The 24611-nt window shown below is 43.2% G+C and overlaps 1 protein-coding gene across 1 annotated transcript in view; it reads right to left on the reverse strand.

The window, feature by feature from the left end:
• Nucleotides 1-2451: 2451 nt before the first annotated feature.
• LOC146812454 (piezo-type mechanosensitive ion channel component 2-like) overlaps nt 2452-24611 on the reverse strand; it is a 711007-nt gene continuing 688847 nt past the window's right edge. The window contains exons 52-53 of the mRNA XM_085619448.1: nt 13619-13853; nt 2452-4242 (exon numbers count right to left, since the gene is read on the reverse strand). Of these exons, the coding sequence (XP_085475574.1) occupies nt 3987-4242; nt 13619-13853 (491 nt within the window). The 3' untranslated portion in view covers nt 2452-3986. The remainder of the gene's footprint in view (nt 4243-13618; nt 13854-24611) is intronic.

The following is a 24611-nucleotide window of genomic DNA, read 5'->3' on the forward strand; positions in this document are numbered from 1 at the left end:
ACATGCCTTGGCTGCGATATGTAGGAGAATGAGGGACGTCCAATTTTGCTTTTGGGGATGTGGGTAATGTGTACGACTGAGAGTGAGGCAAAGTGTAAGTGTCTGGTGGGTTGGTGAAAGTGATGCGGCTGTTCAGTTATTCTGGTCATCTGTTGTGTAGGGCTCTGTATGTTTGCGTGAGAAGTTCCAATTGGGTCAGCTTGTAAATGGGGAGCCAGTGAAGCTTCCTGAGGTGTGGTGTGATGTGGGTGCAGCATGGGAAGTCGAGTATGAGTCTTGCAGCTGTGTCCTGGGTGGTCTGGAGTCTGTGTAGGGGTTGTTTGGAGATTCTGGCATAGAGAGTGTTGCGGTAGTCCAACCTGCTGGTGACGAGTGCTTGCCTGATGGTCTGTCTGGTGTTCGGACACAACCATCGGAAGATTTTTCGCAACATGCAGAGGATGTGAAAGCACCTTCCTGCACAAAAACAATCATTTAAAGCATTTTCCTCTTTCCAAATGAATAGAAAGAGGAAACAACGAGGCGTAATTAAAGTATTTCTCCTTGTTGCACCTGCTTACGCCTTCCCCGGGGAGGCATAGGATTCTGACGGTTTCCCAGGTTTACAAAACATTGTAAATCTGGGAATGCGCCAAGTTCCATAGATGTTGTGTGGCAACACCCACAGCAACACCCATGGAACACTCCTTTCACACAGAGTAATGCGTGAAAGTGGTCTGTATTTACAAGGCCATGAAAAGTCACGCAGGGTGACTTTACATCGCCTCGTAAATATGGGGAATCCCATTGCGCTGCCGATGCGTCCATAAAAGTGACGCACCAGCGGCGCAATGGGCTTGTAAGTAAGCCCCATTGTTTTTGTAATGGTGCAGGTTTCAAATTTATCTGGAAATCCTGTTGTCTCCTGCTTAATTGTACTGTGTAGCTATACTAGATGTATAGTTGTTTTCAACGTATAGGATCTAACAGTATCTGGTTAAGTCTCTGTCTCCCAGCATCTTTGGATGGTTATGCATGTCCTAAGCAATGCATATTTTCATTATTTCATTGTAAGTTTGCAATTGTAGCCAAAGGTATTTGGATGTAAAATATGCAAATCAATTGTTGAAAGGTAGTGTTTGGAGAATTTTTAATTGTGCACCAGTTTCCTAGTTGTGTGATATACTTAATGATTTTCCACAGAATTTCCTTTGTCGTCAAATGATTTACCTTGCTAAGAAATGTATTAAAGATGAAATTGAGTAACAATATACCTAGTTTATTAAGTTACAAACAGTGTGGGGAAATAAATCCAGGGCAAGTCAAGCTAATATAACAAAGTAATATGAGCATTCTAAGAAAGAAAGTAGGCCAGTGACAGACCATGTTTAATTTCAAAAAATATTTATGGATGCATGCAGGAGAAGATAATGCACATATCTAATAAATATGACAACACTTAAAACTTCAAGCAACACAAGGTACCATAGATTATTGCTAGACAACAAGTTCAAAATGAGTATACAATGTTCTGTTATTAAAACTTTATTCAGATCACAAGAATCCCTAAAAGCAACAAAGCATATTTCAGCTTTAAATTTCCATATCACTTTTAAAACATATAATAGTTAATTTGAATACATATACAATCAGTACCAGTGCCTTCATTGATTAAGAACTTGCAATATTTGTGCAATACATTCGCCCTACTACTTAAAAGGAAACTATCTGTTTCTCCATGATTTTGTCCTCCTTTTCATGAGAGGGAACTAATGGGTAGACTCTCCCAAAGTATCCAACCCTGCTAGTTACTTCAACTCTGAGCTCTAGCTTATCGATATTTATGCTTACGCAGCTTACAACGCTAGGCCTGTTCATATCTCTTTCTCAATACTAAATGCAAAGTTTTATGAACAGAACAGAGTACACAATGTCACGCTGCTGCCTGCAAAGCAGGCCTTGTTTTATCTTTTAGTACACATTGATAAATGGAAGTATAGAAGCCCTTTTACGACTGTACAATGTCCGAGTTTACACCTTTACTCTCTCATTTCGGGCATCATATGTGGGAAGAAAACACTTGCGAATTAGAAAAGCACAAGGGGTCTAAATGAAAAAGAATGAAATACTGAGGGGCAGATTTATATCAGACTTGCGCCACTTTTACGCCGCCGTTGCGTCACTTTTGTGACGCAGCGGCGGCGTAAACCCTGCGCCATGTTGCGCCCCATTTACATCGTGACCCATCTATGGAGATGCGTCACGGTGTAAAGCCCTGCGCCACATGAAACCTGCGTCAGGTTTCATGTGGGCGTTTCTACTCAGGGGGGGCGTTCCGTCGCAGGAAAGCCCCTGAAAAGTGACTCAGTGAAATCTATAAGATTTCACTGAGTCACTTTCCCAACGCTGATGCGTCAAAACCCTGCGCCTGCTTGAAGCAGGCGTAAGGCTTGACGCACCATGTTAGGGATAGGGTAGGTTGGAACAGTGCTGGAGTTGCGTCGCGCTTGCGACGCAACTTCAGCACTGCGCCAACCTTACGCCGGCAGATGCGTCACGTATCTGCTTGTCCTTGCGCCACGATGCACCGCATTGTAAATGCGGCACATCTGCGGTGGCGCAAGGGCAAACTTGCGTGACGCATCTTCCCTGGCGCATCCATGCTGATTTGCAGGGATGCGCCAGGGAACATAAATCTGCCCCTGACTTCTGATGTGGGACTCGGCTATTTAGGTGACGTTTCCTTGCAGAGCGGGAGCATAAGGAGGGATCTAAACATCCAGTATGTGGGACGTTTCAGGATTGTGCATGGACTCCTTTCAGTTGCACAACAATAACAAATACATGTGAGTAATTCTTCATGTTATGAGAATTTCTCAGATCATATTGTTTGAGGACATAGAAGGAATTGCTTTGTCAGTTGAACAAGACTGGCTGAGGAGTTTTTATTCTATGTGATTTACCACTACCACATTTCTAAGGTTTTAAAAAAGAGAAGAAAGGTAAGCTTGATGGCATTTGTTTCTTCGCTCATTCACATTAAGCAAGTAACAATGCACTGCTAGAGTTAACACTTCAGTAAACTGACCTATCCTAAATACATATACCCTTGAAACTCTGCAGGTGTGAGATAAGACAGTTTGGATTGAATCACTTATTTAAAAAAGAAATGTGTAAATGGGTTTTTGCAACATCAACTCTGCAGTGATATATTGAATGCCCAAAGGACATTTTTATCTCCATTGCCTGATATATGCTTTCCCTTGAGATTGTTATGGTAAATTCACTGGTTTTCGTTTTCTATGTTGTCCATACATTATATACATAAATAAACAAACTGTACAAATACTTATTTGTTTTATGGGACGCCTTGGAAGTGCCACACAAGTCAAGAGAAATTGATTTGTAGAGTTGAAGGTTTCAGTGCTATGTTGAGTGTTTTCTTATTGCAGGTGCATGCACACGACACCAAGAAAAAGGGTAGTCGCAGTCCTGCGGAGGATGTGAGGATGAGCTGCACACTGAGATCACGTAAGAAGTACACTTGGAAGACGCTAGCAGAAAGTCCTTAGCTGTAAGTAAGAAATGTTCTCTACAGCGCTGAACAACCTACACTGGCAAAATATCTTGGAAATAGATTTTAGAATACAAGCAGCACCTTAACATGAATGTTTATAAAGAATGAACCAATTACCAGGATCTGTAAAACATCTAGAAATTGTCTTCAAAAGTTGTCATGCTCAGATGTGCAATCTTTTAGTTATTGTGCTTGCTTATTAGATTCACAGTGTACACAGCTTGCTGTATTTATGAGTGCGGTCTCATATCCTGCATTGCTTCCTATGTGATGAAGTTGGTCCTTCACATACTCTTCAAGGACCCTTTTAAGGTGCCCCCGCTTAAATGGCCCCTTCAGTAAGGGCTTTCAATAATTAAGTCCCTTAGTGTTCTTTTGCTTTTATCGATTGATGTGTGCTTGAGCTGATGGTCACCAGTCTAATCGATGATCACTTCTCGTGCTTTTCCCTTGTCCACTTGATCATGGTTTCAGGTGATCGGTACAGGAAAATGAGTTTAGCAAAGAGCTGCTCCTCAAGGTCCAGGTCTCCAGTCTCTCTCACCAGGAATATATCCGTACAGAGTTTCAGAATACGGTCCACATTAGGCAGCTCGTCAAACATGATGGATCGGGCAATGCCACTGAAGAATTCTCTGATAAATTTCCCAATGACCAGCACAACAGACATATAGAGCCCCACAATGCTAAAGGGGATGAGAAAGGAAAAGACAGTTTGAATACTTAGCATTCTGTTGGTGTACTCTATAAAGCCCACACTTTACCTCAAGATATTTTCTCATGCACTTAAAAGTTAACATTGTATTTGTTTGTTTGGGTTCCCTGCTAGTAGAACAATACTTTTAAGTAACTAAATGTTCCACCTTTCAACTCACATTCAACTCATCTTGTTGTGATTTTAAACCCGAGATGGTTATGTAGGGCTGCAGGATTAAAAGTATTCACACTTAGGCAGCATTTCTACAATCCTAATCTCATCTGACTTTTTCAGTCTGACCCTGAGTTTTCCTTCCTGTGAACTACAGATCTTTGAGACGACTGGAGGACAACAGTTGGAAGAATAAGGTTCCTCCTTATCTGGGGCTGCAACCAAAGTCTATCCACACCAGGCTATGAAGTGAGGGATGGTTGGTTGCAGTTGACTGTTTACCCCCACTGACTATCAAAATTCTAATCAAGCCACCCATAATTGGGGTCCTTCAAATCCTTCTGAGGGAACGTATTATATGCAATTGCAGGCCTCAGAAATGGTCTTTGCCACCTGCTCCCAATGGCAAGATTTCTTGAAAGATCAAGTGATTTGACCTCTTTATGTAACTCAAGTGATAAGTAAATTAATTTGACATTGATAATCTCCCTTTGATCTTCTTGAAATTCTGTAATCCAGGAATCTTTGTGAGACAGTTGTCAGTTTCTTGATTCTTCTATAGCGCACAGCTACTCCAAAGAGTGTCTCAGCGCTTTTAGGCACCCATAAGGAGTAGAGCAGTGATCTGCCAGCCCTCAATCACCACAAAAGACTGAATAGGAGTGTTTTCAGCTCTTTTTTGAATTTAGCTTCATCTGAGATTAGTTTCAGATTTTCAGGCAGCTTGTTCTACAAACCTGCCGCTTTGACAGTGAATGAAGAACCTCCCCTCCACTGTCTCTGAAAACGGGGAACCACAATAAGTCCAGCAGTGCTAGGTCCTACCAGGTTTGTAACCCAGAACGCGTTCATTAAGGTACAAAGGCTCCCTATTATGGAAAACTTGGTGAGTTAGGGTCAGCGCCTTATACATTATGCGTTGTCGAACTGGCAGGTAATGAAGTCTTTCCCGAAATAGTGATATTGAGGTACATTTCGGAATTGTATATAGTAAACAGACTGTCATGTTCTGCATAACTTGTAACTGCTGGGTCAGGTATTCCGGGAAACATAGGTACAGAACATTGGCATAATCCAACCTAATTAATATCAGTGCCCTGGCAACTGTACTTGGGCATCATGAGGATGCAAGTGAAGGAAAGGTGGGTGGAGCAGAATCAGTCACATGTCAGTCTTGCATCTGAAAGGGCAATAGAGATGAGACACACTAAGTCACATGGCAAGGTCCTTCATACATATGTCTGGCTCCACCACAGCACTGATTCATCACATGATGAATATTAGGTAAACACAAAAAAGAGACCGAGGGTACTTATAAAGCACACATTCAACCCAAGGAATCACTTGGTGCACTTGGCAAAAAATGGATCTTTATTTTACCCGAACCAATGGCACTACTCTTTATCATAAAAAAACAACTACTTTTTATCAATAATGGAAGTATGAAAGGACGAGTGGGCCCGCCAGGATGACCCTAAAATCAGATGGTGAAACACAGATCCCTGCAGCGTATGTATTAATCCAGTCTATCACCAGCCCAGTCTTAAAGCATTAAAGTTGCAAATTAAAGAACGAGGGCCTTATTTTTGTGACATTCCGTGGCGCAGGAGTCTGCTCCATCTTTACGAGACAGCACTAAGCCACTTTTTTTGGCTTAATGCTGCCTCAAAAATATTGTTCCCTTTAACGCAGTTTTCTGCGTTAACGGGCGTGCAATGGGTGTTGCTGGGGGCGTCCCCAGCAACATCCATAGCTTTTTGACACTGCCCCAGATTTACGAGAAATCTACGCCTAAGGCAGGCACAACAAGGAGAAATATCTTTATTTCTCCTCGTTTTTTTCTTTTCTACGTGTGCTGCATTCTGCAGAATGCATAGAAAGAGGAAAAAGCCTCTTGTATCCCAGCAACGCAGGCCCCCTTGCACAATGATGCAAAGGTGCTTGCATTGGCGCACGGCAGCCCATTGCGCGCCGGTGCAGGGGACAGGGACAGGTATCTGATAGATACGGCGCATTCCTGCCCTTTTTTTTTTTGCTTTAGGGCAGTGCAGCAGGAAAGCCTGCGGCGCTGCCCTACAGCAAAACCTCATAAATGAGGCCCCATGTATCTAAACTATATATTTTATTTCTACTTTAAAAAACGATTTCCAGTGGAGACCTTCTGAAGCTAGTAACGTCTTTATGTTACTCGATATGTAGATCTAGCAGCAATTTGTTGACTTTCCATGTGGTGTGTGTGGTTTGGTATGCTGCCTGAATGAGTTTTTTTCACAGAAGGTTATGATTCTCTGTATCAGAGGTAAGGACATTCCAGCTTCCCTGTTCATAGACCACCCCTAGATCACTAGCACAACCCTGTTTGCACTTGTTTAAATTGTTTTTAACCCTGCTAGGTCAAGTAGTTTCTTAGCGCGTACCTGTTTAAGAGGAAAGCTGTTTCTTAAATCTGTTGGTTTGGCTGGGAGGGGGGAGCTGCTAAAATTGGGATTCCCAAGGAATTCCGCCATTTTTACTTTGCTGGGATACAGAGAGGTACCATTTTCTGTCAGTGCACACTCTAGTCCTCATGCATTTAAACAGAGGTGCTGCGCGGAAGCAGTAGGCCTCTTCCTACTTTTTACCTGCACGGCCCTGTTTGCACTTGTTTATATTGTTTTTAACCCTGCCTGTTCAAGTACTTTCTTAGCGGTACCTGTTTAAGAGGAAAACTGTTTCTTGAATCTGTTGGTTTGGCTGGGAGGAGGGAGCAGCTAAAATCAGGATTCTCTAGCATTTCTGCCATTTTTACTTTGCTGGGACATTTTCTGATAGTGTGCACTCTAGTCCTCATGCATTTAAACAGAGGTGCTGCGCAGATGCGCCGCTGGCGCGCTGAAGGCAAGCCCGTGTATGCCCGTCAGCATTCTGGAGGCGGTCGGTGCCGGGCATGCTGCCAGTATGAATGCAGACAAGAAGCAGAGACTGGTGTACGATGGGTCAACACTGCGAAATTTAGGTACAAAATGGTCCTGTAAGGGAGATGTTATGGGGTGTGGGAAGCTTGATGTATTCCAATGCGCACGCTGTAGCTGGGTCTTTACACGGGTAAGCAGAGGGTTCTCCCACGGAGCCAGTCAGCTACAATATTAGACTAAGGAGGGAAAAGCATGAGGAGACTTCTCTGCTACTCTGTTAAACATGCGCTCCCTGCAGAAGCATTAAATGCTGGTTTATGACCTTCTTCAGGACTTTCACCTGACTTACTGTTTTTAACAGAAACGTGGATCACTGATTCCTCCAATCCCATGCTTGCAGCGGCCATTCCACATGGGTATAAGGTACTTAGGAAGGATCGTCCCATCAGTAAAAGGGAGGGGGGTGGCTATTATCTCTAAGCAAGAATTTGATTGCACGGTCATCACCCTGGGAGTTATAGAGGGAGCAGAATGTCTTGGATTCCTCTGCTCTTTATGACCACATCAATCCCTTGCTGGTGCCCTGATTTACAGGCCACCAGGGCTGGCGGGCACCTTCCTGAGATCCCTTAATGAGCTGGTAGCACCTCTGGCACTTAAAAATAGCCACTTTCTTATTTTGGGTGATCTAAATCTTCACATGGATAGACCAATGTCAGAAGTCATTTCGTTGACTGAGACCCTTTCTGCTCTTAACCTCTTTCCTTTTGTGTCTCACCCTACGAATAGGGCGAGATATACACTAGATCAGGTGTTCTCTAATGTTAAGCTTGAGAGGGATCTTCTTATACCTATGGTTTGGACGGACCAGTGTCTAATTAGCTTCAGATGGCTAATCTCGCTGAAGAATGCCAAAAATATTCAAGTGGTGTGGAGATAAGGCATAGAGCTCTTCACAGAATTTCACCGTCTGCCCTGGGGGACACCCTTAAAACCTCCACCCCTCTTCTATCAGGGAACCCAGAAGGGGACGCTGTCCACTTAGAATCCTTGGTGAGGCAGAGCATTAATGAGCTTGCTCCAATGATGATACGTAACTCAAATAAAGCTAAGCATTCTGCCCCCTGGTTTAATGAAGCTTTAACAACCAGTAAAAGAGCTTGTAAGAGTCTGAAAAGGAAATGGCAGAAAAACTATAGTTTGGAAGACAAACATGAGTTTAAGTCAGCCTTGAAGGCCCACTACATAAAACTCAAGGCAATGAAAAAAAGCTATTTGGAAGAAAAAATTGAGACATCAAGTAACAAAGAAAAGGAGATTTTTAAAGTCATCAGATCCTTTTCCAATGTTGTGTCCACGAATATCTCTTTTTAACGCATTATTTTCCCCCGCAGGGAATTACAACACGGTTGTTACAACGACCGCATTGTAACCACGCATACCAATCCCCTGCAAGTCATAACAACGGCTTGCAGAGGGGGGCGCTGGATGTTGGAATAGAATAATTTACTATTCAAACTCCTGTCTGTGTGGACAGTAGTAATAAAATCCAACACCTTCTGCCCCCTTCGCAAGTCGTGGTTCCAACTTACGGAGTAATGGTATGCGAGTTACAACGCGGTTGTTGTAATGACTGCGTTGTAATTCCCTGCGGGGAGAACTTTTTGCCGTAAACGTTGTTTACAGTGTCCACCATCAGAGTTCATCCACTAACGAGGGAATGGACCAATCACGGATTTCTTTCATGAAAAGATCATGACTATACAGAACTCCTTCGCAGAGGTGCCTCTACCTGGATATGCAAGTTCCACATATATGGCAGCCCTCCGGGGGATCCCCTTCTCTTTTGCAAATACCCCAGCTGATGTTAGAAGAATCTCTGGCTATTATCACGAGACTGAAATCGTACTCCTCTGCTGATCCTTGCCCAGCTCATCGTTTGTCAAATGTGGCCACGGCCATCAACCCTGTAGCTAATAAGGTTCTTAATACCTCACTGGATGCTGGCTGTGTGCCTTCTATATGGAAACATGCTAAAATCCTACCCTTATTAAAAAAAACTTTGGCGGATCCCAAAGTTCTAGCTAATTACAGGCCAATATCTCTACTTCCAGCCTTTTCCAAGGTGCTGGAAAAACATGTGAATGCAGTCATCTCCGACTATGGGGTAACACAATCTACTGCATAGTAGGCAATCAGGCTTCAGGGCAAGCTATAGCACTGAAACAGCCTTGCTGGGGGTTACAGAACATATCAAAGAGAAGTTAGATCGGGGGGGTAAGAGCAGTCCTGGTATTGTTGGACTTGTGAGCGACCTTTGATGCGGTCCTGCATTTTAAGTTCTTGGAAAGAATGGAGAAGCTTGGTATTGGCGGTACAGCATTAAAGTGGCTAGTCTCCTTTTTAGAGGGCAGAAGTCAGGAAGTCTGGACTCCTCCCTTTGCTGCTACCATCCCGAATTTAAAAGTGGGGGGCCCGCAGGGTTCAACACTGAGCCCTACACTTTTAAATATGTATATGACCCCACTAGCATCATTGGTGGAAACATGCGGGGCTAAAATAATTTCGTACGTCGACGATACTCAGTTGCTCTTCACCTGTGAAAAAGGGGGGAGAAGAATAGAAGATGTCTCTCTGGAGTGTTCAATTAGTTGGTGAAGAATCGACAGAAGTGCAACCCCGAGAATTCTGAGATTATCTTTTTTGGTGCACCTCCCTCTGAAGAGTGGAGACTCTGGTGGCCTTTGGACATGTCTCCACCACCCTCTGCACAAAACACATTTAAGGAACTGGGCATTTCTATCGATAGCTCTCTCTTGATGAAACATCAACTCCAAATGGTAGCAGGCAGCTGTTTTGGTTTACTGCGAATGCTTAGGAAATCCCTACCATAGCTATCACTGAACACTAGGAAGACTGTGGTCCAGGCACTGGATTACGCAACTGTTTTGTACCTGGGTCTGCCTGAATAACTTCTCAACTGTCTGCAGGTAGTTCAAAATACAGCGGCGAGATTGGTTCTTACTTTAAATCCCAGGACACATATGTCCCCTCACCTCAGAGCCCTTCACTGGTTACCAGTGAGAAAGAGGATCAAATTTAAGGCTTTGGTGCTTACTTTCAAAGCCTTAAATGGCATGTGGGCTGACTACCTCAGGAAGAGAGTATCCCATAACACGCCTTCCAGAACTCTGAGGTCTTCATTGAATCGCCTGGCCTCTTTACCCAGGATACGTCAGGCTTGATCTGGAGGGAGATCCTTTAGGTTTTTGGGAGCCCAAACCTGGAACCTGCTTCCGGAGCCCCTTAGAGCCACAACGGATCTGGCTGTTTTTAGAAAACTGCTCAAAACATGGCTATTCTGCAGATCTGGATTAACACCATTGTTTTTTTGCTCAGCATGCCACCCAGTTTTGTCCCAGTCATATACAAATCAGTCTTGACCATGCTCCCCATGGGAACAATTCAGCCCGTACTGCCAGGCCAGGTCCTCCCTGGACCGGGAAACAGGCATCCGGTACCGGTTTGGGGTTACCACCACCTCATCAGCCAGGCTAGCTTGATCCATTCGGGAGGAATGCTCTTTGTCAAAAGAGGCAGTTAATTAAATGACTGCAGACATGCGATTTTGAAACCCATTTGCTATATTTCTTGTTGACACATGCTCCTTTAAATTAAAGGCCTAAGTCTTGTCTCCGATGGGCTCACATGAAAGATTCAAGATACTGTGAGGATGAATACCCCCTTGACTGTGGGACCATTTGCCCCTATCAATTGGTGTCTCCTATGTATTTTTTGTCCTGATGATGACCCCGGTTTAAATAATACATACTTAGGGGGTCAAAACATCAACAAAATGACCTATGTGGACTGTGTTTTAATATATTGATGGTGGAAAGCAACACTCACTCCACGGGTGCTAACTCAAAATATCCTACTAGCCCTATCAGCCACATATGTATATATTTCTGTACATAGCATGTATGCACTTTTTGCACCAATAGTCACTTTTACTGTGCCGTCACTCTCTAAAAGCACCTCACAATTGTTTTAAGTCTAATGAATTGAATTGCATATCTCAAAGAATAAATTGAACAAAATGAATACATAACTTTGAGTTAATTGTGTTAGTGGTGTTTGTACTCTGATCCTCACACTCTGCCGTGGTAGTCAAGGCCTCACATCCCCCATAGGGACCACTTTTCTGTGATAGAAAGAAAGCTTGAATCCAGAGGCATAGTGAGCACGGGACCCACGTCTGGACATACCCTTCTTGCTTAGGGCAACTATACCAAAACGAAAAAGATGATGGACAGAATGCTTAACGCTGTCAAACATACACCCCCAGTCACAGATCTGGGTTAAATCCCATGGGGAACAGGGCCAAGACTGGTTTGCATATGGCTGGGTCCAAACTGGGGTGTGATGGAAACAAAATTACTCTGACTGGACAATGAGTTTGAATGTGACTAATGTGACATGCTGAACTTAACTTCTAAACCTACCAATACTTCCTCGAGTAAAGTTAGATGTCTTGCACAAGCCCTTTTTGGAGAACGAGGAGTACAAAGAAAGTACTTTAATATCCAGCTGGAGCACAATAGTATCTGTGTCCAGGGAATGACCGTGTCAAGGCAAGATACTGTTATATCACTGGGGAAGAACTTTAAATTGAAAGACTAGTTAAAAAATGTAAGATCTACTTTGTTTATAGATTTTAACCATTGTGTACAACTGTATTACAAGCTTCGCTGTATATGCCAAGAGATGGTAATTCACTTTCCTATGGACACACATTAGTATGGAAAGTAGTTGTCTTTGGAGATGTATTCATGAGACATACAGACTTCAAATGAAGCTGGGATCCAGCAAATTGACAGTTCAAACCACTACGGTCATCAGATTGGCTTAAACACTTCTAGACTAGATTTCATAAATGTAAGGGTGCATAAAATATTCTTCCAGTAGGAATTTACATTTCTCAAATTTTATTAACAGTCAGTCGCGTAGTTAGACCCTCTGCCACCTGGGGCAGCCCCTAGGCTTCCCGGCGCAGGTTTAGAGCGGGGGGAGAGAGGGGAAGATGACGGCCCACTTGCTCTCAGTGGCGGGGGGATGGTGATAGTCGACAGACCCGACTTGCTCACCTCTGCCGTGCCCAAAGAGTGCCCCTCCCAGTTACTACACTGCTAACAGTTAAGAAATAGCTTTAATTTTGACCCCGCAGAAAGTGTACAGAGCTTACCTGCCCTGTAGTTACGGTCTGAACAAAATGTGGTTTCCCTATGCCAAGAAAATAAATATTGTTGTCCAATATATTCCAGATACAGAGCACACACCTCTATATGCACATGAGCTGAGCCTCTAGCACCATAGGGTGGGGGGCAATAGTGTTTAAAGAACATTATCACTACTCAAACATTGACAACAGATCTTTGCACTCAAATGGACCTTCAAAACAACAATGTCCCTGTAGAATGGAACTTAGTTTATTTGCACACTATGCTTGATGATCGATTTGGAAGATTAGAAATAAACACAGAAGTTTTCCCAGAGAATGTGAATCCTCAGTAAGAACAACTAGCAGCGTTGTGCAGTTGCCATGGCTCTAGACACCCTGCTAGTGTGAATGATGGCTTAGAGGTTAATCCAATGTTCTGAGTGGAGTGGATCTAAGCAGTGTATATCTGCTTACATCTATCGTCAGTTGTGCTGAGTACTCTCAGAGATACCTGGGTGACTAAATGACTGCTATCTATTTCAATTTTGTGATGCCCATTTTGCCTCTGACCCTACTGCTAGCCAACTGCCGATGTCACTAGAGATTTCACCAGACATATAGGTTTTAAAGTATTTTGACATATCAGTCAAACTATTTAAAAGATGAGTGGGGGAAGTGTACCCTAAACAAATATTTAAATTTGACTATCCTTGTGGAATTTTCCTATTGGTTACTCACTGTGCATTTCAGTCTTTGCAATATCTTGGCTGTACTAAGCCTCGTGCTTAGTACAGCCATATTGACAATGCATTCTTTTGAACCTTTGACAACTCTCTGAAGATAAAAAAACTGAGAATTTTTTCTCTGTTGACTACGGATACTTAGCCCTGCCAAGCAACCATCTTTTCTTATTGTGGTGCTTAAGAACTCACTCACTCAGATACAATTCTGCTACCATAAATACATTGCACTTGGGCTTAAAACAAATGTGACAATGAGAAACAGAATTTCCGTAATTCTATTAAAGGATTGTAGTTATAAAAGGGATTGATTGTTTGCCCAAATCTGGGAAAGCTTACCCATATCCAGCCAAGAATCCCAGACTCTGCGGACTAGCCTTGTCGTTGTAGATCACCAGTTCTATAGTCTTGCTGCAGCCTTTACCAGAACCAGAACAGATTGGACTCCACTCCTGAAAGTTCCACCACTCTGTGACCTGGCTGGATGTTGAGTTCATCGACAGATGTTGTAGCTTCATGGTCACATTACGGAAGAAGGCATATTTCTCCACATCTTCTGGCTTATGAGAATGAGCTGTGAATTGTGGTTCAGAAGAAAGGTTTAGTCATACATCGCGCTTTCTGTAACAAACACATCTTTTTCTAGTGTGGCGGGAGAGGTACAGATTAATGGCTGTATCAGTGATTGTGGAACCAAGAGAGTTCAATTCTAAAGTAGTCTTACGCGCTTGATGAAGGTGTGTTACCTATATCAGATAACCATAAAGCGAAGTAGCCCAGTTCCCTTCGCTGGTAAAAAAAAAAGGGGGTCCTCAGAAAAGGCAATATGTGGAAAATGAAGGCAAGGTCACAAAAAACATGATACGACTAAAATTAAATTAAGACAAGTGAACATGTAGAATGTTTACTTAAAGTAATAATGAAGACAATTCATTACACACTGGAGACACACTTCTACATTATTATTTATTTCAGCATGATTGGGATTGGGATCAGGGTTGTGTTAGGGTAATGATACTGGTCAGTTTAATGTTAAGGTTTGGGCCAGCGATAAGCTCTATCAAGGGTAGGGTTGCATATAGTGTTAGGGTGAGAGTCAGAATTCTTTTCAGAGCTTCTTCATAACTGGTCGTACAATGTAAAATGCATTTCTCTTTTTAATGGGTTATTCACAGCGATTTATTCTTAAATGTATTTCTTGATTTTTGCTTTCTGACAGATATCTCTTAGGATCAGGGTCTATCCCAACTTAGAGCTTGCAATTAATTTCCATGGCCTCTATCACAACAAGTGGAGGAGCCATCTTCCACAGGATTCTTTCTCTTTAGCCATGGTGGTTGCCCCAAAGAAGGGAGTTTTGTAGCATAGATGTCTTCTAGATTCACATACTGTGCATATTCCGCCATCTAGTTCTGGAAAACTATTCTTACAGGAACATAACTAGTTTCGTTATAAACCAACTGCTATAGCAGCTGCAGCAAGAGCTGAGGAATTCCTGGGGGTGGGGTGCAGGTGGGTCAGTGTCTTTCTATAACATTGAATGATTTAATTGCGGTTTATGGCCTCCTCACACTTCATCAGCTTCTCAAAGATGAGGAGAAAAACCAGGGACTGTGAACGAGAGAGGGAAAGAGAGAGACAGCAGAAGAAATAGAGACAATTGAAACGAAAAACAGAAGTGAGTGGGGAAAATGGAAATAAAATGTGAGGGAAAGAAGGAGAGGAAAAGGAATAAAAAGAAAGCGATCCAGAGAAAAGATGGAAAGAATTTAATGAAGGGGACAAGTAAAGAAAACAGGAACGAACAAAATAGGAGGGAAAAGATAAAAAAGCAAATTGAAAGGAAGAAGGAACTAGAAGGTAAAAGTAGTGAAAGGAAAAAAGTTATAAAGAAAGACAGAAAGAAAAAAGAATCAAGGAGGATCAAAGATATGATCAAAAGGCAGACAAATTTAAAGAAGGAAAGAACAATGAAAATAAAGATCGAAATATGGAAGAAAAGATAAAATGAAAATAGAAAGAAATATTAAAAAATAAACAAAGAATGAAAGATGTAAAAAGAAAGATAAAGATGGAACCATGAAAGAAAGATGGAAAAAGGAAGAAACAGAGTGAGGGAGCAAACAATAGAGAGCACGTGAGAGAAAGAAATAAGGCAGAAGCAAAAAAGAAAATGGACAAGGGATGGTTGAGGGGGTCACTTGCTTTGCATATGTTTCATTCCCTCAGTGCCATTCAGGATGTTTCAAATTGGATTTTTAAAAACTATTTCTGGCAACTCCCTTGGCCCCATGCCTGTCCTCCTCCCAACTCCTACTGCTCTTACCTTGCAGCTGTTACCTACTTTCCCTGCTTTCGCCATTGGCCAAAATATCTTCCTCATGCCTCGTTTTCTTTGAGAACTACCAGTGGTGGATTCTCCATTGCGGTGGTAGGGCACTCTCCCACCCATTATGAGCTACCACATACCATAATTTAAAGTTTCTTTAGTGTGTCTTAAATTAAAAGTTTTTTTTTTGCCACGGCGCTCTTTTATTTGCATTGTCAGCCAAGTACCTTACTTTGTTAGTTATACTGATGATGGACTGACAGAAAGAAGGTCTCAACTCTTCATTGGTTTGAAGGGAAGTGCACATGTTGGGTTGGAGTAGTGTCTTGCTCTGACCAACCCCAAATGCACACTTGAAACCTCTCCGACCCGCACAATCTTAGTAAGCTGGGGGACCACAACCACAGCCCACTGGTCTCGTAAGGAGCTCTTGGTTCGCCTGCCACAACCAATCCTGGCGCTGCTCTCAAGCTGTTAAATAATATAGTCAGCATGGGTGCAGAGTCTGACCTGCTTCAGGAGCCAGGTGGTAGGCCTCCAGTCCAGCGACTGGTCCATGCACAAAGCAATGCGCCTGAGGTTCACAGGACATGACATGACCAATGATGTTGTGGTTTATTTTGAAGCCGTACAGTGATTGGCCATGTTGTGTCCCTTGCACTTTCACACAATGCTCTCTTCCCTTTACGCCTAGCGCCAGTGACAGCACTGTGCGCGAAGCAGCATAAGAGAGTGATTGCTCACTGTTTGTATGTCCAAACAACCCGCGTCAAAGCCCGTGGCCCTGTGCCCCTGCCCGAGAGCAGTCCTGGTCTACTTTCGACTTTTGGATTTGGCCTTGTGGCGGCAGCCTTAGGCCGTATTAGCAAACAGTGATTTCATAAATGTATGTTAAATGTAGGTTAAAAAGTTCACCAGAAAGGAGTTGAACTGAATCCTGCTCCTCACCCTCTTTATAGCTACTTCTAATATTAAATAAAAGGGTCCACAGTAAAACGGGCATTTCATGATCCTTAGAAAGATGGACGACATTATTTTAAACTGACTGGGAGTGTGGAATTTGTTCAATTTTTGCAATAAAGTTTACTGTCCTTATTATTTAAAACACTTTTTTTTTTACTAGTTTCATGTAGTCGCACAAGCAGCTCACTGCGGCTTTGTGTGCATTAGCTATGTGATGTGAATATTACTAAGGTCTGTGGAAGAGGTGCAGTGCCCCTATCACTTGTGCTCTCCCCTTCACACTACCTCCTTCTGTAGTCTCTCTGTCACATACCCTTTTTCACTCCAAATCTTTCTGGAATCCCCTACCTGCGTCATTTCATCTCCTGCCCATCTCCATCTCCATCACGCATACAACACACTTAATCATCTATAAGCAATGCACTGTTTTTTGTTTTCCTTTGGCACTGTTCATATTTTGACAACTGAGTGTCCTCATTCACATGCTTTTCCAAAATTACAATTGGCACACGTGTCCGTCGCTCTGTCAGCTAATCAGAGAGGCCAAAGATTGGATGTGTCTGTAGCGTGAACACCTTTATGACCCACTGACAGGCACTGTGGACAGGGGTACGCTTGTGGGTGTAGGATAGCATGCCTCAGTGAACAGAGATTTCTTGCAAGTAGATGTGCCTGTCACAGACTACTAGCACAGCTTCCTGTTGTTGGGATATTTATTGATGGTGTGGCGCCTGTGTAGTGAGCTGGGGTGTACACAGCTGGGTTATGGTGGAGGTGTGTTATTGGTTGTGGTATGTTGTAGATTTTGTGGTGGCATTTGGTAGGTATAGTGAGGTATATGTGGTGATAAATTACACCTTGAACTTGAATCACAAATATTTAGTGAAATTAAACTATATCACTTTTGAAATATTTGTATTTGTAATTGTAATTTTTAAACTATTTTTCCTATGAAATATTTACAGGAAAAGTTTCACCTGTCAGAGTTGTGAAGTCTGTGTAAAGCCTGTCCTTTTCCATGGGCTGCCTGAGAATTCCCTAAGCTCCTTTGAAACGAGTGGGCAGATTTCCGAAGGAGCAGCCTCATAGAACAGCACTGGCTAATATGTTATGAGAAGTAGCATGAGAACACTCTGCAGAGGTATTGCTTCTTTCTGGAGCATCTATCATATCTACATATTGTTGGATTCTAGGGAACAACATGGGTCGTGGTTTAGTTCTTCAATATTTGATTTTTCAGTTGGAAGCATAATACTGACTGCTAAGAATGACTGCAGGGCTATTTACAAGAACCGTTGCATCGGCATTAATGCGTCAGATTTGTTGCGCCTGCTGCCACGGATGTGATTTATTTACAATGCAGTGCTCCATGGCGCAAGGATTCACGGATGCATCAGAAATTCTGACCCATTTTTGGTGCTGAAATGACGCATTGCTGGAGTTGGTCATAAAAATTACGCAACTCTAGAAATGCGTCAGAACACAGAGGCGAGTCCCATGTTAAAAGCCCTGAGTCAATCCTTACTTTGGGTTTGAGACGGCGTAGGGATTTTGACACAGTAAACAGTTGTACACTTCACTGTGTCAGTTCTAAGTGGTTTTGAACGTGGGAACGCCTACCCTGCATACATTATACATGGCGCAGGTATTATGTGATGCAGGCCTCTACAAACTGACACATTGGGCCCGATGCACCAGATTGTTAATATGGAGCAATGTGGAGCACTGATTGCGCTGCCGTTGCGTAAAAAAACATATGCTGCGACAGCGCTAGCTGCTTGTAAATATGCCCCTGCTTTTCTAATGCCTCAAATTACGTTTGAAAAAAAAATGTCAGCCGAAATAGCTGGCTTTTCTGTGGTGAGCACACTAGGGTTATCCACGTTTGTCTGAATCACACTCCAGTAGTACAGCAAGTTGGGGGTCAGATGAGATCTCTAGTACGATAAATCTTCAACAATCCCACTGCCACTGTTTGAGTTTTAAATAATAGCAATTTGCACATTCTAACACATTTCTCATCTATTTCTTTACAATGGTCATTATCTCAGAGCCTAAATGTATCTGTTTTAAGTATTTACATGGTTTGTTTTACTCAGAAAATAAGTGAACGTTTTCAGCCTGCTTTGTACCGTGCGAACATTAGTCATATACAGAGTGTAAGACACTAGGTTAACAACTCGGGAGAACTGGATATGAACTCCTAAAACTGAGTAACCTAGTGCCTTTTTCAGAAAAACACAGTTCATAGAGAAATCCTGGCTTGAATCCTTGTAGCAAGGGCACAAAGCAGCAGACTTTTTTTTTACCAGAGAAATGTATGTTAAAAGCTTTAGCTGCACCAAAACAACACTGAAGCGAGAAAACCAAACAGTAAAATTCCCAAACCATTTTAGCACAAAGATAATAATGCAATCATTAAAATAAAGGCAAAAAGACAAAAATTGGATAAACGGAAGTAGAGAGATGAGTTGCTAAAGGTTTTAGGTTAAAAAGCACCAAGAAACAGCAAAGTGTCTATGGGTAGTCTAACTGAGACCTAGGTAAACCTTTAGTGTTCACCTAAGTGAAGATTTTTATCTGCGCACTAAAAAGGTTTTGGTTTTCAGAATCCACCAGGGGCAAGGCAGGGTGCATTAGCAGGTAGTCCTGTCACAACTTCATACTTTGCCCGCAAAAGATCTGAGTCGGAAAATCCAGCAAACCTTGACACAGCCCACCGCAAGTCAAAAACTGTCCAGGTCCAAACCTTTTCAGGTGGTGGGAAGATATATTTCTGTTTATCCCAAAGGCTCTCAAACAGATGGGAACATTTCTTATGTTCAAGCCACAGTTTAGAAATGAGAGGCATCCACAACCATTCATTTTTGCCAGACTTTTCTAGTAAGATCCAGTGTAGACCAAGTGATCAGCTAGTCCGTCCACATAGGGGGAGCCCTTGATGTGTCTTTTAAGATCCTTATGTTACAGGATGTATGCTTTCCTGACCGCTGAGAGCACCTCCAAAACGTGGGTATGAGGGCAAGGAGATACAAGCCTCGGTCTTTCTCCAGGCAGAGAGAGCAGGCAGAAGACATACATCCTTCCCTCTTCTAGTCTTTTTTCAGACCATTTGTGTTCTGGTGACCTATTTGAAAAATTAGAGAATGGCTGAATCTAGCTGGCGATGTTTACATAGAAACAAACGACGGACAGGAATGAGGCTTTCTCAACAGGCAACAAGCACGCGAGTGGTGCGTGCGTGAAAAGAAGCCCGGGAGTTGTGTGCGTGCACGTGCCCCGCGAAAGTGATCTCGATCGGATTCACGAGATAAAGCCAGATGGCAGCTGTGCACGTCTGGCGTGCTTGTGTGCGTAACAGCAAGCTGGTGGCCGGAAAAAGCATGTGGGTAGCACTTTAAAAAACCGCTTTCTAAATGTCTCGCCAGAGTAGCGCATGCGCTGGCTCAGGCGAGACCTAAAAAATAACATACTAACTTGGGAGCAAGGATCATTTACTGCTTGCCTATGCCCGATTCTTCTGTCTCAATATTGTTGGTGTTGATATTCAGTATTACAAGCGTTAGTGAAGGCATGGGTGAGGAGACAGGGTATACTACATTTTTCATATTCTTTGGCACATACTAAGAGATCTGGCTGTATGGTGTATTGCAATCTGTGGAAGACTGGATTGTGGAAAATGAGATCAACAACTAGACCGCTAACTAACCTGTGTGCTCGAGTCCGAGTTAGGAAGTTCATGTCCATGGAAGCTTATGCAGCAGAACTATTTAAGCCTGAGGAATTAATGCAGTAATTGCCTTCCAGCTTTCTCTTAGTTTTACAGCTTTTTGTTCATGCTAGTTTGGTACCGTACTGTTGCTTCTCTCTCCCTTGTTATTTTCTTTCTTTCCTGGTTATTCTCAGGTTGGTGGGATTAGATAAGTTATAGTATTCTTGCATCTGACCTGTGCAATAACTCCTCCAGAAGTCTGAACTCTCCTTAGGATCTAGGGGCTTCAAAATGCTATTCAAGTTCGTCATAGGATTCATAAAAGCTCAGTGGATCAAGGAATTTGGTAAGCAAAACGAATTAATGTATATTTGCTTGGGTACTTCCTGTAATATACTTTCTTTACTGCTGTATGTTCTTTTATCATCTAGCTCCCATTACTTGCTGAGCCTGTGAATTTCAACTCAGTATGATTAGATACCATCACTGGAATGGTTGCCTGCTGGGATCACGTCTGTTAAGACATTTTTTTTTAATGCAGCTCCTTTTCCCTTAAGGAAATGGGACTGCAATTAAAAAGAAAAGTTTATGTTATTTTCAGTTTCTTTGAGAGTTGGTAGTGGTCCTCCGGAGTACTACCTACTCTACAAACCCCTTTTTTTTTAAACATTCACAAAGTGCAAGGGGTTCCAACAGGACATGTTCCCTTTTGAAAATGTGTTACCACCCCAACTCAGAAGTCTGTACCTTTTCAATGTTTTGTGATATTGATGCAACCTTTAACAAATTGCAATTGGAAGGGACACCCTAAACCCACCCCTACCAAACAGCAATTCGTTATGGGGGCAGCCACACCTCTTAAACCCAATGTGGCAACTACAACCTGTAGTGCTGAGTGATGGTCCTTTCAGTGCCCAGATGGGGGAAGTCGCTGATCACTACTTTGCTGATGGCTGAAGACTCAGCCACCGATGAGGTAGTAGAATGGGACGCATTTAAAGTGGTGTTGAGAGAGATGTGCATGGAAAACGCAATATGGAATGAAAAGAGTGCTCCAGGAGGAGTTGATGGATCTTGAGAACCGGATAAAGACAGCTGAAAGAGATTGGGTGGCAAATCAAACCACACATGCCGCACTACAAGCCCTCAAGACGGAGTATAAGGAGGTGCTTTTCCAAGTATCTAGATTGGAGTATAAGTCATACATCATACGCCAACATGACCAGGGAGATAAAACAGGCAGCCTGGTAGCTTTGTTACTGAAAACAAACACCCTCCTACATCCCCGTAGGGGCTATTCGTAATCAGTAATGGTTTGGTGGTTGGCAATCAGATGGAAATTTTTGAAAATTATTATAAGTCCCTATACAGGGATAATGGGTGAATGGAAACAGCAACTGCCTCAGACTACCTTGGAGGTATTGAGATCCCCCCACATAATCTTATATAGAAACACAAATTGGACGCCCCTCTGACCTAGGAGGAAATTAAATTAGCTAAAAAACTGATTGAAAGGGAAAAGACTCCAGATGCAGATGGGTTCCAGTTTAGTTCTACGCCACCTACCAGATCCAGCTGGTCCCCCGGCTATTCAAAGTCTATGAAAAAGCAAAGGCATGGGGTATTTTATCTGATTCTATGAGACATGCACTAGAAGTGGTGCACCCGAAGCAGGGGCGGGACTCGCTGGAGATTTCATCATACCGCCCCTTATCGTTATTAAATCTAGATAACATTTTGGGGAGGGTACTGGCCAACAGGCTAACACCACTGGAACAGACATTAGTGCATCTAGATCAAAATGGCTCCATCCCGGGCAGACGCACATTACTAAACCTCCACCGACGGTTCTGGGCCATGGACTAAGCACGTAAGACGTAAACACAATGCTTGGTGGCTTCCTTAGACATCGAGAAGGCCTTTGAATCCCTGAGGTGGGAATTCTTCCAATCCACACTGGCTAGACTGGGCATAGGACCGGAGTTCTGACAAATATCACTTTTGTACAAAGGTCCAGTGGCTACGGTCTGAACAGGTATAGTTGTTTCAGGCAGGATCCTTACGGAGAGGGGCACCAGGCAGGGTTGCCACCTCTCTCCACTGCTGTTCGTATTGGCCATGAAACTGTTGGCCTGCCTGCTGTGAGCACAGGATGGCCACTGAGGCATTCATTTAGACAGACAGCCTCAAATAGTGTCTCTATATGTGGATGACACCTTGAAATACTTGGGAGAGGACCCTACTGGAGGTCATGGGTTTATTCGATGAGTTTGGCCGGTTGTCTGGGTTACAGATTAATTGGATCAAGTTGTGTCTGTTCTTACTGCTTCGCTCTCCCGAGCCACAACGGGAAGTCCAGGAGAGATGATTACAATGGAAGATGGACATCATTAAATATTTGGGTGTACAAATATATCACAATGGGTGCAATCTTATTGATGGTAACTTAGAGAGGGCACTGACCTCGATCAGACAATCCATGTATTTTTTTGTTGCAGTTACTTCTATCCCCAATGGGTAGGATCTTGATAGCAAAAATGCAGGTTTCCTTTATTTCTTTGCCGCACTGCCAGTAGAACTGAAGTCATTCTTTGCAGACCTGCAGCAATTACTCACAGCGCTCATATGGGGTTTGGGCAGGACACATGATACACTGTATGCCCCGCTGCAGGAAGGTTGTCTAGGGGCTCCCAGATATGAGCTTATTATGCAGTGGTACGACTCCTATGGCTGATGCGCTAGCTGGGGGAGCTACAGAATCCCCAATGCACTTCAGTCCACATTGAGCAAGGTGATTGCCTGGTATTGGAGTGGTGCCTGAGTACCCCGCCCTTCAAAGGAATTCACAATCTACTGCTGAAAGTCGCTGCATGGTGATGGGGAAAGTATAATCTTAGGGGTAAGAAGATGATATCTTATGCCCCAAATCTACCAATCTGAGCTCTTCTCTGAAGTAGGTGTCTGCTGGATTCACATCCAGCTGGACGACTGAGGGAATCGTGGTCTGGGGGGATCTAGTAGAGGATGAGAAGTTGTGCTTGTTTGAAGACCTGATGGGCGCATTTGCCCTAGGGCCAGGACAATTCCTCTTATAGTCCGCTCTACGACGGAACATGAGTAACATGTCGGGCTCAGAACAAGATGTACCCAACAATGCAGGCCAGCTGGAATTGGCTTTGGATTTGGGACAGACAAACAAGTCATCACACAACTGTATTGGGCCCTACTGCAGAGTACCTTAGGAGGATCTCAGGCTCTCAAGGACTGGTGGGAAGTCAGGTTGGTGGTCGACATACAGTTGAATTCATGGTTTCGCTGCTTGGGATTGATAAAGAATGTGTCTCGGAATGCTAGGTTCCACCTCACCCAATTTAATTATGTACACCATGCTTATCTCACCCCGGACAGCATAGGGAAAATGTATGCTAGTGCCCAATCCACCTGTCCTCGATGTAGCACAGAGGAGGTGGGCTTCGTGTACATGGTATGGAATTGTCTGGTAATAGCGACATACTGGAGAGATGTAACAGAATGCATTTCGGAGGCGACCGCCTCTTTTCTGCTGCAGGTTCCACTTAGATACTTGCTAGACATGAGCACAGTTACCAAATGAACAAAGCAGCTTGTCTGCTTTCAGAGCTTGACTCTGGAGCTAGTGAAGGGTCATATAGCGATTGTGTGGAAATCCGGGACTGCCCCAGTAATGGAGCTATGGAGGAAGGACCTGGTGAGATGGATAGGGGCAGAGCAGGCAGTGTGGGCAGAAAGAAGAGGCAGGGATGGGAGATGCATACTTCTGGATCAGTGGGAAACTTACCTTGAGAAACCGGAAAAGAAATCAGACACACAACCACTGTGATTCGTGGGCCTGTGTGTTGGAACTGACCCGGATCATGTGTGGTCACACAGCTATATTAGGTTTACATCTCGGAAGTGGAGGGCCAATGAACTGCGGGGCTCTGGAACTGACCACGTGCTCATGGCAAATGATATGTCCTGTAACACATTGGTGGGAGCACGAGGGAGGCGGGTGAAAGTACTCTGACTCAATGTATAGGAAGGGGGGCTGGGAGAGAGGACTGCATGGGTTTAGATTGTTTATATGGTTCATTACTATTTGCTATAATCTCACTGAGTTATAATGAAATGATAGCCTCATACCGACAAGACTATGTGAGTTCGTCCAAGTGTACATTGATATACTGCACCTTTGTACTACCTTTAAGAAATGTACCCATGCTTATGACGATACATACACATGTTAATGTATGGTTAAACAATAAAGAAACTAAATAAAAAAAATATGGAAGGCCAGATCGAAGATGTAC

This window comes from Triturus cristatus, chromosome 7 (assembly GCF_964204655.1).
Source record: "Triturus cristatus chromosome 7, aTriCri1.1, whole genome shotgun sequence".
Lineage (NCBI taxonomy): Eukaryota > Metazoa > Chordata > Amphibia > Caudata > Salamandridae > Triturus > Triturus cristatus.